The sequence below is a fragment of the Kogia breviceps genome, chromosome X (assembly GCF_026419965.1).
Source record: "Kogia breviceps isolate mKogBre1 chromosome X, mKogBre1 haplotype 1, whole genome shotgun sequence".
NCBI lineage: Eukaryota > Metazoa > Chordata > Mammalia > Artiodactyla > Physeteridae > Kogia > Kogia breviceps.
The window spans coordinates 114,814,891-114,832,141 of record NC_081330.1 but is presented as its reverse complement, the minus strand read 5'-3'; the positions used below and the strand labels follow the sequence as shown (position 1 = coordinate 114,832,141).

Sequence of the window (17,251 nt, the reverse complement as noted above, 5' to 3'; positions counted from 1 at the left end):
GGCACCGTTCCTGTCATCTTGGCTCTGTCAAATGTATTTAACATTAACATGTGCATGTTCCATTTGTGTATTGCTATCTTACCAACTGCCATCAGTTCTGGAAGGTCAACAATTTAGGAATTAAACTGACACTGTAAGAATACAAAGATGACTTATAATTTCTAAGCTTGATTGAAATTTGGAAATTCTCAATCCTCTTTCATATAGTTTCCCCACCCATCCTTCCTGGCTGGCTGACAAGTCAGAAGAAACTCCTGCTGTTCCCACCAGCACTGGGAAGACGGAGTTCAGTGAGCTGTGCATTTAGAGGCCACAAAGGCAAATACAAGGCCTACATACAGAGAACCAACACACACAACCACATACCATTCCTCCACTGGCAGAGACTACATCATTATGCATCCCCCGCTGGCAGTCAAGAACCGGAAGATCTGTACAAGCTGGGAGGCAATGGCACACAATAAGGGGTCACGGTCATTGTTTTCTTTTGTATGTCTTCTCATCAGGGTTAGGCAAACTATTACTTACAAGTTTTGTTCCTTGTGCTGGCAATAGAAGCATCGTCTCTCAGCTCCAGAGCCACTTTTCTCAACTGGACCTTTGGAGACTGCCTGACAGCTGATGCTAAGAAGCAGAGTGAATGGTTTTAACACACACACACACACACACACACACACACACACACACACACACACCCCATGCATGCATAACCCCCCCCATACATGTACACTCAGAGACACACACAGGGACATCAGATACACTTAAACTGTCACTCAGTGAATAATAAGAGAAAAAAAAGCAGGACTTTTTTTTAACTTACAATTTTAATTATGTACATAAATAGCAACACGAGTACGAGGAGTTCTAAGGCTTAAACATTATCTCTAGGTGAAAGAATGTCAGATTAGTCCACTTGGAGTACGGCATCACCCAAGATAACAAAGAGGCCTAGTATAGTTTTTCCTGAAGAAGAATGCCAATTTACTACATTCAATACTGACTTCTCTGCCATTTTTCTGTAGAAATACTGGTTTACCATATGGAGTTTCCAATGATTACCTGGAACTGAAAGAAAAAGAAAAACATAAATAAACAGTTCCCCCCAAAATAAAAACAGCTCTAAGATTTTGCATTTTGAAAATTCTTTAGGTTTAAGTGATCACATCAAATACTTATAATACCATTAAATGACCATGAGGATCACAATGAGCCGCGAAAACTGTAATTATTCCCATTTTATAAATGGGCACACTACAACCCAGAAGGGTTTTGTGTTACATCAATATTACATGCAGATTCTCAGCTAGCTGTGTATCTGAGATAAACAGATGGATGGGTGAATAAATTAAAAATAAACGCTTAAATGGCACAGGACACACTACATTGCTCCCCTTCTGAAAACCAAACAACTACATTTCCATCCATCTGCCGGAGGAGAGCGTGATTATATCACTGCTAGTCTGATGCACACCTTTCCTCACATCACCCCATCATTCTTTTCTGGAATGAAACACACATCAAAGACACCAAAGACAAACCAACTCTTCTCCAGATTCCCTTTTTCCTAATATGTAATGAATCTACTTAGCAATTAGAGGTTTATAAATATTTTAGAGGCCAGCGACTACTCACTTGATCTTTTAATATAAAACTAAAAATTCTTAAACATCTAAACCACTAACTTACCTTTTCTCTCTCTGTTTATTAATGTTTTGAACTTCTCTAAGAATTCAACAGATTTACTGCATTGTTAAAAAAAAAACTACAAACTGCCAGTGATCTATATTAATAAGGATTCAATAGATCATGGTAGTCCATACTAGGAAATTATGAGCAGCTAAAGGAGGAATGAGATAGATCTATAAGAACCAACAGGGAAAGATGTACACAACAGATTAAGTGAAAAAAAAAGCAAGTTCATTCATTCATTCAACATAACTAAACATAACACTGTCTACAAAGTATTCTTACCAAAAAATTGAACCCGAATCTGATTTAGCCTTCAGATCCAACTATCAGTTTATGGGAAATGCAGAGAGGAGAGGAACCAAGAGATAAACAGAACGACACTAAATGGATGCACTCAGCCACAGCCAGCGCATGGGAAATTTAAAGGATAAATAAGCCCAGTTTTTCAACAAATAAATGATAAGAGGAAAATGAGGGAGAAGGAACTATTACAGTTTAAAAGGGACTTAAAACATCTGAAAATAAAGACAGTTTATACCTTTGTAAAAAAATTAAAAGACAAAGAAATAAAAGGGACTTAAGAGACTCATCAGTCAAATGCAGTGGGCAGATCTTGTTTGGATCCTGACTCAAACAAAATAATTGTAAAAAGTTATTAATGAGACAATCAGGGAAATCTGCAAACTATCTGAACATTACATGATGTTACGGAATTAGTGTTAATTTCTTTAGGTGTGATAATATAACTGCAGTATGTGCCTGCAGGGAGCTTTCAGTGTACTTGCAAAACAGTACAAGGAATATGATCTCATTCTATCAAAACCCCCAAAGCATGTATGGATGCGTGTGCATGTGCATGTGCGTGTGCGTGTATGTGTATGTTACACATAAAGAAAAAAGTCTGGAATGACGTACCAAACTATCAACAGAAATTACCTCTGGGAAAGGAATGGAGGACAAGACAAGCTCTGAAACTATTTATCTAAAAAAAATTCTTTACAACAAATATGCATCACTTTTATAATTAAAAATTACATCTCCAATAAAGAGCTAACAAAAATTAAAAATGAAATCAAAGCTGTGTATATAGTAAGCTGAACTCTGGCCCAGAATATTTTTGACAGAATGGATATGTACATAGTTTTCCTATTCTGTGGCTCGTTGCCCCTGTAAAGAAATATAACCATATTCAGTGTAAAGTCTCCGAAGGACATGTGTGACTTCCTGGCTGCTTACCCACCAGTCGCCTTTCTAACAGCATATCTGATGCACATCGGGCCCCACTTTCCAGAGATGCCAGTTCTGGGGTGGGGCCTATGCCCCTGCTTTATAACAAGCTTCCCAGGTAATTTGTAGAATAAAATTTGAGAAATGCTGATTTGGGGTTACTATATGAAAGGCTGTGATGTGAAAGAGGATCTGGATTTATTTTCTGTGACTGCTAAGGCAAGATCAGACCACTGTGTAGGAGTTACAAGGGGATGTATTTTTGCTTAGTATAAGAAACAGCTCCCTAAAAATTAGGACTGCCCAAAGATGGCTGTCCTGTGGGGTGCTTTTCCTATCAGTGGTGGTGAAAAGTGGGAACACACAGGGCTACAGAGAATTTAAGCTTGAGGCTGGGGGTTGGGCCAGATGATCCTTTTCAAATTCTAAGATTATATGACTCTCTCGGTCTCTGAAAACACGGAGACAACTTGAGAAAGAAAACCTCAAACCCAGAGCTTTCATGAGTTTTAAATAGTAGCCATGACTTATGATAAATGTGACACTGATTTTTTAAACAAATTTCTATTATAAAGAAAATGCATATTCATTGCAAAAAATTTAAAAATACATAAAGTTATATAGAAGAAAAAATATAAAAATCATCCATAATCCTACTATCTGAAGATACATACTTAAATTTTTTGTTGTATTTCCTGGTCATTATCCTCTCTAAAAATTTATCACACTAGCTTTTTTTTTTAATTTAATAATTGTGCATATGTTCCCATGTAATTAAATATTATTGAAACATAATAACATTCCTCTTTATGGACATACCATAATTAAACCATTTTCCTGTAGCTGAATATTTAGATTGTTTCCAAATTCAATATAATCTAATTACCATGAAATCATAAGTGCTATTATATAATTTTTAATATATACACAAAATAATATTAACATAACTAGTGTTTTCTACTTAGCAAGTACTCAGTGGGTAAATACTGAACATATGAACGAAAACAAATGGTGAATTGAGTATACGACCAGAAGAAATCACAATGATTGACTTTATCAGATACCATCCTAAATTTCTCTAGACTCAAAGTTACTCAAATCTACAAAGAAAGACAACAGCTATGAATTTCCTATGTCACTTACTCTATAATCTTGAGCTTCTCTACAACAGTCATGCATTCAGCAAATGTTAATTGAATGATTATTAGATGAATACAACTGTGCTTACTATAGTATAGTGAAGTGCCGTCTAAAAAAAAATAAGCCTAAGAAATAATTGTTTGAAATAGGTTTATAGACAAATCCCAAATGTCGAGTTCTAGCCTGTCTAAAAAACCCAGGTACTTCTCAGGAACAAACACAATTAAAAAGTCACAGCACTTAAGCCCAGAAATTAAAGATGGAATGAAGTATCATCCTGACCCTTATGTGTCCACACGAAGTTGAAATGGCTATAATTAATCAAATTAAATTAATTAAAGACAAGTCATTTCAATTGGTGCTAATAATGCTAAAAATAACCACAGAGTTTTCTTGTTCTTTACCTGATTAAAATGGGCAGAGCATGGAGTATTCTACTTATTTCCGGGTGAATTCTTCACATTTTCCGACTTGTAAAACAGAAAGAATATTAATGCAGTTTGAAAAGAAATAGTAAAACTTCTAAAGAAATAGTAGACTGTCTCAAAGTGCACATCTTCACTATGTGACTGAAAATTATCTGATGCAAAGTGACCCATGTCTCAGTAAACTGAAGGAATTACTAGGGCTCCCTGAGGGCCCTGCTGTAGAAAGTGACTCAGGCACAGAGGAGAGCAGGAAATAAAGCTCCATTAATCCTCACTACACAGATTTGGCCAACAGCTGATTTGATAAAAAATCCAATCAATAGTGAAAAGATTTCTTTACTACTTCATGCCACTGTAATTGTTAAACAAGGTTACTGAATCACTTTGCTGTACACCTGAAACTAACACAACACTGTAAATCAACTATACTCCAATTAAAAAAAAAAAAGAATAGTCATCATGATCTGAAACTAAAAAAAAAAAAAAAAAGGTTTTACACCTATGGGACGGTTTCCTGTGGGTACTCCGCTCCGTATACCATCCACCATAAGGGCCAAATCACAAAACATGTTTACTTGAAAGAGGTTACAACCAGACCGCACCCATTCCGCCTGGCCACCATCTGGGAACATATAATTAGGTCACGTCATCAATGAGAAGTAAGGTAGGGGGCATCCCTGGTGGCGCAGTGGTTGAGAGTCCGCCTGCCAATGCAGGGGGCGCGGGTTCGTGCCCCGGTCCGGGAGGATCCCACGTGCCGCGGAGCGGCTGGCTGGGCCTGTGAGCCATGGCCGCTGAGCCTGCGCGTCCGGAGCCTGTGCTCCGCAACGGGGGAGAGGCCACAACAGTGAGAGGCCCACGTACCACAAAAAAAAAAAAAAAAAAGAAGTAAGGTAGGAAAGGTTCTAGTGGGAAAAGTTCATGTGCTAAATGTCTAAGGCCTTACTTTCTTTCCCAGATGTTTTAAAGACTTTAATTTTGAAAACACATTAATAAGACCTGATGTACGTCAAGGATCTGAGCTCTCTTGAGATGGCAATCTGAAAAACACTAGGCTGTAGTTGGGTGGGCAACAGGGCTGTGATTCTGTGCTCTAGACTTGGTGCAGGTTCTGCCGGTGGCTGTCTCTCAGAGTTATCCATGGGTGAAGGAGGGGGGAATGTGAGAAAGCAGGAACACATGCCTAACCCTGTAATTGCAGAGCATGGTTTCCAGGCAACTTCAGGCTTACTGAAGTGGTTGAGAACCTGTCTCTAAGCCCAGTGATCATACATCTTGGCTTGCCCAAGTTATACATACTGGTTTATACCTATTGTCCCAGAATAATTAATAGTGCCCCCTTTCACTCTCAAGAGTATCCTAGTTTGGATGATAAATTATAGTCACCCGATCTACAGACCACATTCACTTGATGATGGGGTTCTGGGGGAAAAGGCCATACATATTGCTTGGTGGATCATCATACAATATCCAGGTCTACTTGTTGCTCTGAACAGAGCTCTACAGGACTCAGCACCTATGCCTTACACTATTCCTTGAGAGGCACTTTCACACACACACACACACACACACACACACACACACACACACACACACCAGAGGCCTTCTTGCTGTTGCTCTTCCAACTTGCCAAGCTCTTTCCTGGGATAGGACCTTTGCAAAATAAATACCTTGACCTAGACTGGTCAATCCCCATTTTGGCCTGGCTAAATGCCATTCATCCTTTAGATCAAGGCTTTCCCCAGTCCTCTGCCCTTCGATTCAGATAAGAACCTTTTATTCACATTGATAGCACCCATGAACTTCCTGATTTGTGAAATTCTTTCATTCATGTTTGAATCCTTCACAAATATATATGTTTCCTGAGGGCACAATACTCCTAGGACCTCCTAGCACACAGTATTCAAACATTTGTTGAATAAACAAATGAAATGAGGTAGAACCTAGAGACCTGATGAGTATTTAAAAAAAAGTTTGGGTATGTAATTAATGAAGAAGAGATAAAAAGAGGCTTATGAAGGCAAGTGAGATAACCATGTCCAACAATTGGGTCTGTCATAAAAACCATGTGGTTCCTTACTTAGTTAAATGTATTTTAGGTCTGAATTACCTTAACATAATGCTTGCCAAATACTTCTAGTGATATTCTTATATATTCTACTACCTATATTTGCCAGTAACTCAATCTCAAAAATATAAGATAAGATATATTATCTTAGAATAAGATAAGAATATAAGATGCTAAATTCATAAGCTTTTTTTATCCTTTGGACATTAAGAAAATGAGCACATAAAAACATTCTTCTGGTTGAAGAAAACAACTCTGTTGCTAGGAAATTTTTCTTGTTTGATTACATATCACTTATAGTATAACAAAACATGACAGTCAAATATCTCACTAATGAAGTATTGAACCCATCCACCCTATTACAAATCAGATCTCTCTTGGCAGAAACCATCATCATCTCAGCAAAAACAACATTCTGACTCAAAAGACAGTTTGTGACTTAGCACAAGCCAGAAATCAAATTTTTTTGCATTTTCAGACAGTTTTATTTAAAATATTTTACAATGCAACCATTCTCCTTATATCTAATTTCAATACATATTGATTTCATTGTTTTTTTAAAGTGATTGATACATTTTATTTAACCCAACACATCTAAAATACTATTATTTCAACATGTAATCAATATAACATCAATCAACATTAAAATTATGAGATAGTTTACAATCTTTTTATTTGTACCATGTCTTCTAAATTTGGTGTGAATTTGCGCTTACAGCATACCTCAGTTCAGATCAGCTACACTTCATGTAGTCAACATCTGGTGCCTGCCATATTGGATTGCAAAGGGCTAGAGGAATAAGCTAAACAGCACTGCACTGTGATGGTTAATTTTAAGTGTTAACTTGGCTAAGCTACAGTAGAAATTTTATTTTCTTACCATATCCATGAATAATAATTTCTATTAGCAAAATTGAAACATTTGTTTTAATCAAAATATTTATTTCTAATTAGTATGCACTGCCATATGAAGGGGGGTTTCCAGCCAAACTTTTGAGGTACAGCAATCAGACACTTGAAATGTCTGATCCCCTCACCAGTTGAATTATTTTGATCAATTATTTAATTCCTCCAAAATGCAGTTTCCTCGTTTATAACATGGAGATAATAATAGAAACTGCCTCACAGACTCTTCCTGAGCATACAGTTAGCACCCAGGGCCAAGCTCATAGCAAGTGCTCAATAAAAATGACCTATCCCAAAAGAAACGAAATTGAGTTATCTGTAGTGATGTGGATGGACCTAGAGACTGTCAAACAGAGTGAAGTAAGTCAGAAAGAGAAAAAATAAATACCATATGCTAACACATATATATGGAATCTAAAAAAAAAAATGGTTCTGATGAACCTAGGGGCAGGACAGGAATAAAGACGCAGATGTAGTGAATGGACTTGAGGACACGGGGAGGGGGAAGGGTAAGCTGTGACGAAGTGAGAGAGTGGCATGGACATATATACACTACCAAACGTAAAATAGATAGCTAGTGGGAAGTAGCCGCATGGCACAGGGAGATCAGCTCGGTGCTTTGTGACCAACTAGAGGGGTGGGATAGGGAGGGTGGGAGGGAGGGAGACGCAAGAGGGAGGAGATATGGGAACATATGTATATGTGTAACTGATTAACTTTGTTGTAAAGCAGAAACTAACACACCATTGTAAAGCAATTTTACTCCAATAAAGATGTTAAAAAAATTACCTATCCTATGTGGTAGGTCACTTAACTTTTTTGATGAGGAAATAAAAAGGTAAACGTAAATGACCTGTTAAAGACCCCAGTGAAATTCCAGTTCACTGGATGTGGTAGGCAGAATAACGGCCCCCTCAAAGATGTCTGCACCCTAATCCTGGAACCTGTGACTGTGTTACCATACATGGCAAAGGAGAATTACGATGGCATTAGAGTTTGCTAACCAGCTGACCTTACAATAGGGAGATTATCTTGGATTATCTGGGTGGGCTCCATCTAATCACATGGGTTCCTATAGTCTAAGAGGACGGAAGACAGGGTCAAAGAAATGGGACATGAAAAGGACTCATCTGCAGCAGCTGGCTTTGAAGACAAAGGAAGAGGGCTGGGAGTCAAGGAATGCTGCAGCCTCTAGAAGCTGGGAACTACACTCAGCTGACAGCTAGCAAAGCAGATCTTGGTCCTATAACTGCCAAGAAACTAAATTCTGTCAACAATCTCAGTGAGCAGGAAGCGGATCCTCCCCTGAACCTCCAGAAAGGAACGCAGCCCTGTTGACACCTTGATTTAGCACTGGACTCCTGACCTACAGAGTCTAAGATAATAAATTTGTATTACTTTCAGCCAGTAAATTTGTGTTCATTTGTTATGGCTGCAATAGGAAACTAAAACAGATAGGAGGACTTTTGACTAAGGAGTATAATAAGCCCTAGGGCTCCATTTTCCATCAGGAAATGTTACCTTCTCCTATGCAGATGTCACATGACATCTATCATGGTTACCATTTCTAAAGTCTGTCCATTTTCTCAGCTTCTCACATGGATAAACTCAATCCTTGAAACAGCCCCATGAGGTACTACCCCCATATCCCAAGAGCACCAGAGCAATTTCCCAAGGTTTCAAGGCTTGTAAGAGGTGGGATTGGGGGAATAGCCTGGTGCACCCACTCTGGAGTCCACTCTCTTGGCCACCAGATCATGCTGCATCCTGCCTTGTCTACTTTTCCTCATACCAAAAGTGTATGCCTTTCGAAAAAGGAGACTTCTTTTTTCAGGATTTCTTACTTTTTACTTTGCTAAGTAATGATGTTTAAAAAAAAAGAAAGGGACTTCCCTGGTGGTGCAGTGGTTAGGAATCTGCCTGCCAATGCAGGGGACATGTGTTCAATCCCTGGTCCAGGATGATCTCACATGTCGCGGAGCAACTAAGCCCATGCGCCACAACTACTGAGCCTGCGCTCCAGAGCCCATGAGCCACAAATACTGAGCCTGTGTGCCACAATCACTGAAGCCCACGCACCTAGAGCCCGTGCTCTGCAATAAGAGAAGCCACCACAATGAGAAGCCCACGCACCGCAACGAAGAGTAGCCCCTGCTCGCCACAACTAGAGAGAGCCTATGCACAGAAATGAAGACCCAACGCAGCCAAGAAAAAAAAAAGAAAAATCATTGCCTAGGACCAAGAACTAGAAAGGGCACAAATTCAGAACAAATTTAGCTTTATGGAAAACCCACCACATTGTCCTTATTTTTATTTTATTGTGGTAAGAACACTTAACATGAGATCTGCCCTCCTGACAAATTCTTAAGTGTACAATACAGTAATGTTAACTACAGGCACTATATGTACAGCAGGTCTCTAGAATGTATTCATCTTGCATAACTGAAACTTTATACCCATTGATTAGCAACTCCCCATTTTCCCCTCCCCCCAGCCCCTGGCACTCTACTCTCTGCTTCTATAAATTTGACTATTTTAGATACTTCATTTAAGTGGAATCATACAGTATTTCTCCTTCTGGGACTGCCTTATTTCAAAGATGATCTTTTTAAAGTCACATAACTTACAGCAAAACTTGAGTGTGTTTAGAAAGCTAAGGAATTTCGAATGGAGAAAAAGAAAGCAGGACACATTTACTCAGGATGATGGCTGCTGCTTCCCTTTCATTTTCCTGCTGAGCCAGCAAAGGCTTGAATACAACTATTAAAAGCTCAGCTTTAGAAGTTCTGCTCAGTTTTCATGTTAGTAACAGGTTTATATTTCTTTTATATTTTCCTTACCTTCAAAGAATTATTAAGATTTTTTTTTTAGTTATTGTTGGTCTTTAACAGTCATTCTACAATTCTTAGATAGTAACTTGTCACATTTTAAAAAAAGTCTAGTGAAAATTAAACATGACTTTTACTGAAACACACTGCTGTGTCTGGCTAATGTAGAAGCCAATTCCAAAAGAGCTATCTGTGACCGTGGGGCCTGATACCCACAAATAGCCTCCATCTCTGAAACTCAGGCTTTGAGCTGGGACTATTCTGAAAGGGTTTCAGATTAGCAATGAACTATCAATAGTTTCATGCTTTTATTAAACACCTAGAGTCAAAGAGTGAAAACCGTAATGGAAAAGATCTACGAATCAACTACATTAAGTACTTCTGATCATCAAAAGACACCAAAACTGAAGAGACAAGCCTCAAACTGGGAGAAGACATCTGCAAACATGTGACCAAAAATATTAGTATCTAGGAAAAAAATAAAGAACTCTTATAAATCATTAAGAAAGGAACTAATGACCCACATAAAAAATGGCCAAAAGACATGAACAGGCATTTCAGGAAGAAACCAATAAACATGTGAAAAGATGCTCAACCTCATTAATAATCAAAGGAACATACATTAAAACAACAATGAGAGATTCTGAGACCATTTTGACATGCCAGACAGCGAGGAAACTATTGCAGAGTCCTTGCGTCATGTCAAAAGGACGCAGAGCCAACTTCTATTAGCCAAAATGGAACAATCTGAACTCCAACAAGGATAAGAAATACAAAGCATTCAAACCCAAATATATTTAAATCTACAAATTCAAAATGATTCTAAAAAAAACTCCACTAATTGGTGACCTTCTGAGGATGAGAGGGAACCAATTTATTATTATTATTATTATTTTTTTTTTTTTTGCGGTACGCGGGCCTCTCACCGCTGTGGCCTCTCCCGTTGTGGAGCACAGGTTCCAGACGCGCAGGCCCATCGGCCATGGCTCACGGGCCCCAGCCAGTCCGCAGCATGTGGGATCTTCCCGGACCGGGGCACGAACCCGTGTCCCCTGCATCGGCAGGCGGACTCTCAACCACCGCACCACCAGGGAAGCCCTAATTTATTATTTTGAAAACCAGATAAATAAGAGCAAAAATTGAGCATTTATCCTATCTTTCCTATAACTGAGTAACTAAATAGTATGAGGGGAAGTAGTTCCTATTAAAGTGTTCTAGCTATTATGTGAAAATGAAATGACAGAAGTAGAGTATCACCGTTTGCCAACTCCCAGTGAATCAGTAGGTCTAGGCATTGAGCCTCAACAGCCACTAACACCAAAACGGTAAAGTGAAGCAAAAATTTAGATGCCTACATAGACCTATAGCCTTGGCAACAGGATCAAACACGAACTTGATTAGGCAGCCTCTGGATCCAGTGGCCAATCTACAGGAAATGTACAGAAGAAAGGAACACGTTCAACTGCACCGTAAGCGTGCAATCCGCAAAACCCAAACTGTTGGAAACTCTACAGGTCCGACATGCCAGGTTCCCTTAACAGATACAGTGTTAGGAAAATAAGAGGATGGAAGGGGAACCTGTAGATTAAAAGTGACTTAAAAGGGGAAAAAAATACTTAAAAGGAATATCAAGTCAGAAATAATCATGGGCAAGACTAAAGTGACAGGGGTAAAGACTTAGGTGATAAAGCCATTAAGAAAAAACAGGGAAGTTACTTCCTACCATGGAAGTCAGGAGAGTAGGTAGTTTTGGATGGAAAGAGAGGAATGTGATTGGGGTGAGCTATATGGAAGGGCTTCTGGGGAGGCTGGCAAAATTCTGGGGTTTTGTCCTAGATGATGGTTACAAGGGTGTGTGCCTTATAATAATTCACTCAGCTATAAAAAATCAATTTAAAAATTGTTGAAGGAAAGCACATTATTGTGGCAACTGAGGAAATCTAACTATGGACTGTATATTAGATAATGACTATGTAAACAATGAAATGTCAACTTTCCTGAGCATGATAACGGCATTGTGATTATATCAGTAAATGACTATGTTCTTGAGAAATATATGCTGAATTAGATATGGGTAGAAAGCGCAATATCTACAACTAACTCTCAAACGGTTCAGAAAAATAAAATACATGTGTGTGAGCACCCAAGCATGTGTAAAAAGACAAAGCAATTGTAGCAAAGCGTTAATTGGTGAATCTAAGTGAAGGGTGTATTCATTATACTATTCCTGCAACTGTTCTGTAGTTTTGAAATTTTTTTTCAAAATAAAAATTGGGGAACAAAGTAAAGACACACACACGTACACACACACACACACTCACACACACAAACACACCCCACAGTGAAAAACTATTTTAAAGGCACCAGACTGGCAAAAATGGAAAACCTTTCATCTAGTAAAATTGAGGTGCAGACCCTATGAACTAGGAATCCTGGCCTAGAAAAACTCTTTTTTAAATTTAATTTAATTTAATTTTTGGCCGCGTCGGGTCTTCGTTGCTGAGAGCAGGCTTTCTCTAGTCATGGCAAGGGGGGGCTACTCTTCGTTGCGGTGCACGGGCTTCTCATTGCAGTGGCTTCTCTTGTTGTGGAGCACGGGCTCTAGGAGCGCAGGCTCAAGTAGTTGCAGCATGTGGGCTCAGTAGTTGTGGTGCATGGGCTTAGTTGCTCCGCGGCATGTGGGATCTTCCCGGACCAGGGATCAAACCCGTGTCCCCTGCATTGGCAGGTGGATTCTTAACCACTGTGCCACCAGGGAAGTCCCTGGCCTAAAAAACTCTTAATAAACCATGACACATGTACAAAAATACGCTCAAAGCTGTGTGTGCAACAACAATATACTGAAAGCCACTTGGCTAGCCATCAACATGGGTATTTTCCCACAAAGAAATATTCCATAGCAGTGTAAATTAATAAATTATGAGCATACACAACCCATAAACATAATGTTTAGGAAACAAAACAACTTGCAAAATAACACATATAGTAAGACTCCATCTAAACTATATATTTATTTATATGTATATTTGATAGTTATTTGTATTATAAAGGCAAAAAACAGGCAAGCTCAACAACAGTGTTTTAGAATAAATACGTTATGTGGTTCAACTAAAAGAAAAAGTTTAAAGAAAAACAATGGAATGAAAAGCACAAAACTCTGGATAGTGGTTCTCTCTGGGGATATGGAAGGGCCCAGGAAGAACTTGGAAGACATTGGTAATTTCCTATTTTTAAAGATGGATGGTTTGTTGGTATATGTATGGTTATTATATTGTTGGATTTTAAACTGTAAATATACATATATATGCAGTTATTTTATATTATATATGTTGTATTTTATGATATATATTTTATATGTTCTTTTATCTCAAAAAAAGAAAGAAAAACCTAGACCCATTATGATAACAATATTTCTGGACACACCCATCTTTGCTTCACAGTTCTGACAAAGAATTCATTTTAGCTGAAGCAGATAAATTTCTCTTCACTGAACCATGACAGGACTGAAAGACCACCTCATCCAAGCATCGTTGATAGAAGACTCAGTGCAAACATTTAGAATTAATTCCTAAAAGGGAAAAGGGATGTGGCAGAGCAAAAAACGCCACAGACTGAGGGTTTCTGAGAGTAATACAGCTCCATGGGAAATAATATAATTGAGAACTGAACCATCATTCATACTACTTAAAATTTCAGGACCCCATTATTTGATAGTGAAATGCCATTGTCTTTTATTGATTTCCCTGCCCCCCACTTGTTGGACCTTGTGGGTTTCAGTACTTTTTGTTTGTTTGTTTTTGCTTTATTAATGAGAGCAAAGACTTAAGCTACCCTGGAACAGGAATTTTGGGGGGCCCGGGAATTCTTTGAAGGGAACTGAAGAACACCTCATGGAGGAGATATTTGTTTGTTTCTTAGCGTGTTTGGAAATTGGTTTTCAAGTTAGGCTTCAATTACCAGTCTCAGTTAGGTGCAATCTGATTCATAATTGTTCGTACTATAATAATGTAACATATGTACCTACTTTTGGTTGTAAATAGTCAAAGAAATTTGTGGCATGCAGGGATCTAGTTCGCCTGCATTGGAAGCACAGAGCCTTAACCACTGGACCACCAGGGAAGTCCCTCAGGGCCCCATTTTAAACACAATGTCCACAAATTTTTTTAACTATTTACAACCAAAAGTATGTACATATCAAATAATTCCCCAAATCTAACTATATCAAATCTTGAATTAATAAGGCCGTCTGATATTTTTCATTTAAAACTTGTGCTAAATGTTTCAGTAGTCAACATCCATTTTTTTATCTTCTATTCACAACAGATAGCTGTCAGGACAACCGTGCTTTGAGAGTAAATAAATGGAAGAACGAACACTAAGCTCTCAGTGACGCTCAAGAGGGCAAGAGCATAGAAGGAAGACCAGAGAAGACTTGCAGACCAACCCCAGGCTAATTAGGCATCTTTACTATCTCACTCCCCAAAGACTTGTATGTAAATATGAGTAGCTGTAATATCCAACGTTTTCAAATTACCATAAAATGCTGTTCTGCTTAGCCTGCATTCCAACCACAGTCCCATTGGTGTGCACGTGTCTGCCTGACACCACAGTGAGCGCTCAGAGGCTCCCAGGGGATACCCCCACCATAGCTTTCATGTGCATCGGTTCTGCACTGACACCACAGTGAGCACTCAGAACTGAGGAGGAGTTTCATTTTCCACATTTCTTTCTAAAGCTGTGTATAGTTTTCCTGACATTCTGTTTCCTTTCCCATATTAAACTCAGTGTGGACTTAAGGAATTTTTTAAACAGGAAAGAAAGCTTCCAAAGAAAATGTCAGAGAAATGAAAATAAAACTATGAGCGTTTACTCTTTAAAAGGGCACTTGATATTAATATAGAACTTCCTACTCAAGAGCTAGTTTAAACAGGCTCAACAGAGACTAATTCATTTACAAATCACCAGTACAACAATTAGTCTTAAGGTTTCACTGGAAGATTATTTATGTAACTAATGAGGAGGGCTTATAATTTATTCTGTTAATGTTACTTCCAAATTCCAGTTCGAAATCCTGAGTTTTGAGATAGGTATGAATGTATGTATGTATTTATCTATTTATCTATCTATCTATTTATTTATGGGCCATGCCGCATAGCATGCGGGATCTTAGTTCCCCGACCAGGGATCAAACCCATGCCCCCTGCAGTGGAAGCTCGGAGTCTAACCACTGGACCACCAGGGAAGTCCCTAGGTATTTATATTTTTTAAAAGGGTATTCTGATTTGAGATGACAAGGGTCGAAAGTATTCTATGATACAGAAGGTATGTTAATAATAAGAACCCTAAATCTTCCTTATCGAGCTGTGCCTCTCTGAGTGCTTGGAGGAGACATGATGCCTTGTTCTATATTCACTAATCCTTATCAAAGGAAAGAGAGAATGTCCCAGCAAACATGGGCAACATTTAATCAGCTAAGTGGCTGTGAGAAGAGACAAAAAAATGACCTGTCCTTATAATTCCACAACCTTTTCCCCTCTGCTGTTCGCCCACCAGTCAGCACAGTGGCCTGTAACTGGTGGCTGGTCCCGTATATGCCCTTAACTGGGCCCATAGGCTAGGGGATGAACAGTTACAGTACTGATAAAGTGAAGAATGAAGCCTATGATGAATGAAATGGCAAGAGGAGGAGTCTCGGTTATTTGTCTTTTGCTGGGAGCATGGCACGTTCCCTTTGAATCTAGTTTTGATAAAACTTTCAGATAATATGCAACACTTTGAGCAAACTGTAAATACAATGCAGTGGAAATTATGGTCTAAGACTAGGGTGGAATGTATTTTATGGTCCCCACATATTCAGCCCTGCTGAAAATAATCATATGCACAGAGGTTCTATTGCTCCTCCAATAAAGGTCACCAGAGAATCTGAGCTAGAAGCATAAGGAAATACAAAGAGAAAAAGCAAGAGCAAGCAATAGGGCATCAAGAATTGTATAAAACCCGAGAGAAACCACATATTTAAACCAAAAGGAAGATAATGAAAAAGATCTTTCTCACCTTTTGAACGTTCTCCTTCCACAAATCTTCTACGACTATGTATCCTCGTAAACCCCAGTCATATAATTTCTCCCCACTGACCTTCAAACAAAATATAAAAGATCCATTGTTATTCCATACATGAAGTGGTAAGGAAGAGAATTTTCTGTTTTCTTTTGTCCTGTTTCCAAAAGAACTGTATTTAAGCATACGACAAACACAGGAATCTTGGGACATACACATTAAAACTGTGCAATGTAAGCAAATAAAAGATAGTAAGAATGATAGCATAAAAAGAAAAAATAGCTTGCCTGTGTATAGTTACTGTTTAAAATAATTTGCCATAAATTATAGGTGTATATTTCAAACTTTCACAATTTCAAGGAAAAAAAATGTAGATCATTGCTGATATGGGAAATGCCTGAAGATCAGACAAGAAGGAAGGCTTCTACCTATCACATCTAGCACGTACCAGCCAAACAAGTCTGAAAATCAAGCTTAAAATCAATCATTCATTTTAGGGGTTAGGTAAAAAAATAGGTGACCCCAGTAAAGATGCTCTCAGTCTTCCCAGATCCCTCAAAACATAAAGTCTTTGAGTTTCTATAGCGATTTTGCCTCCTGCTTCAAAATCCTTTCTACAACATCCTGAGAGGTAGGCCCCAGGGTCAGAGAATATTTTGGGGTCAGTAAGCTCACTACCTTAAAATGTACTTGTCCAACTTTGGCCTGCTGGCTTTAATTGTTAGAAACTTTTTTTTTTTAAGTATTGAGCTTTCTTAAAAAAAATGCTTCCAGGGCTTCCCTGGTGGCACAGTGGTTGAGAGTCCGCCTGCCGATGCAGGGGACACGGGTTTGTGCCCCGGTCCAGGAAGATCCCACATGCCGCGGAGCGACTAAGCCCGTGAGCCGTGGCCGCTGAGCCTGCGCGT

The 17,251-nt window shown here is 38.7% G+C and overlaps 1 protein-coding gene across 1 annotated transcript in view; it reads right to left on the bottom strand.

Annotated features, from left to right (window-relative positions):
• Positions 1-805: 805 nt before the first annotated feature.
• APOO (apolipoprotein O) overlaps positions 806-17,251 on the bottom strand; it is a 58,004-nt gene continuing 41,558 nt past the window's right edge. The window contains exons 7-9 of the mRNA XM_059050652.2: positions 16,341-16,421; positions 4,461-4,526; positions 806-1,065 (exon numbers count right to left, since the gene is read on the bottom strand). Coding sequence (XP_058906635.1) covers positions 4,491-4,526; positions 16,341-16,421 — 117 coding nt within the window. The 3' untranslated portion in view covers positions 806-1,065; positions 4,461-4,490. The remainder of the gene's footprint in view (positions 1,066-4,460; positions 4,527-16,340; positions 16,422-17,251) is intronic.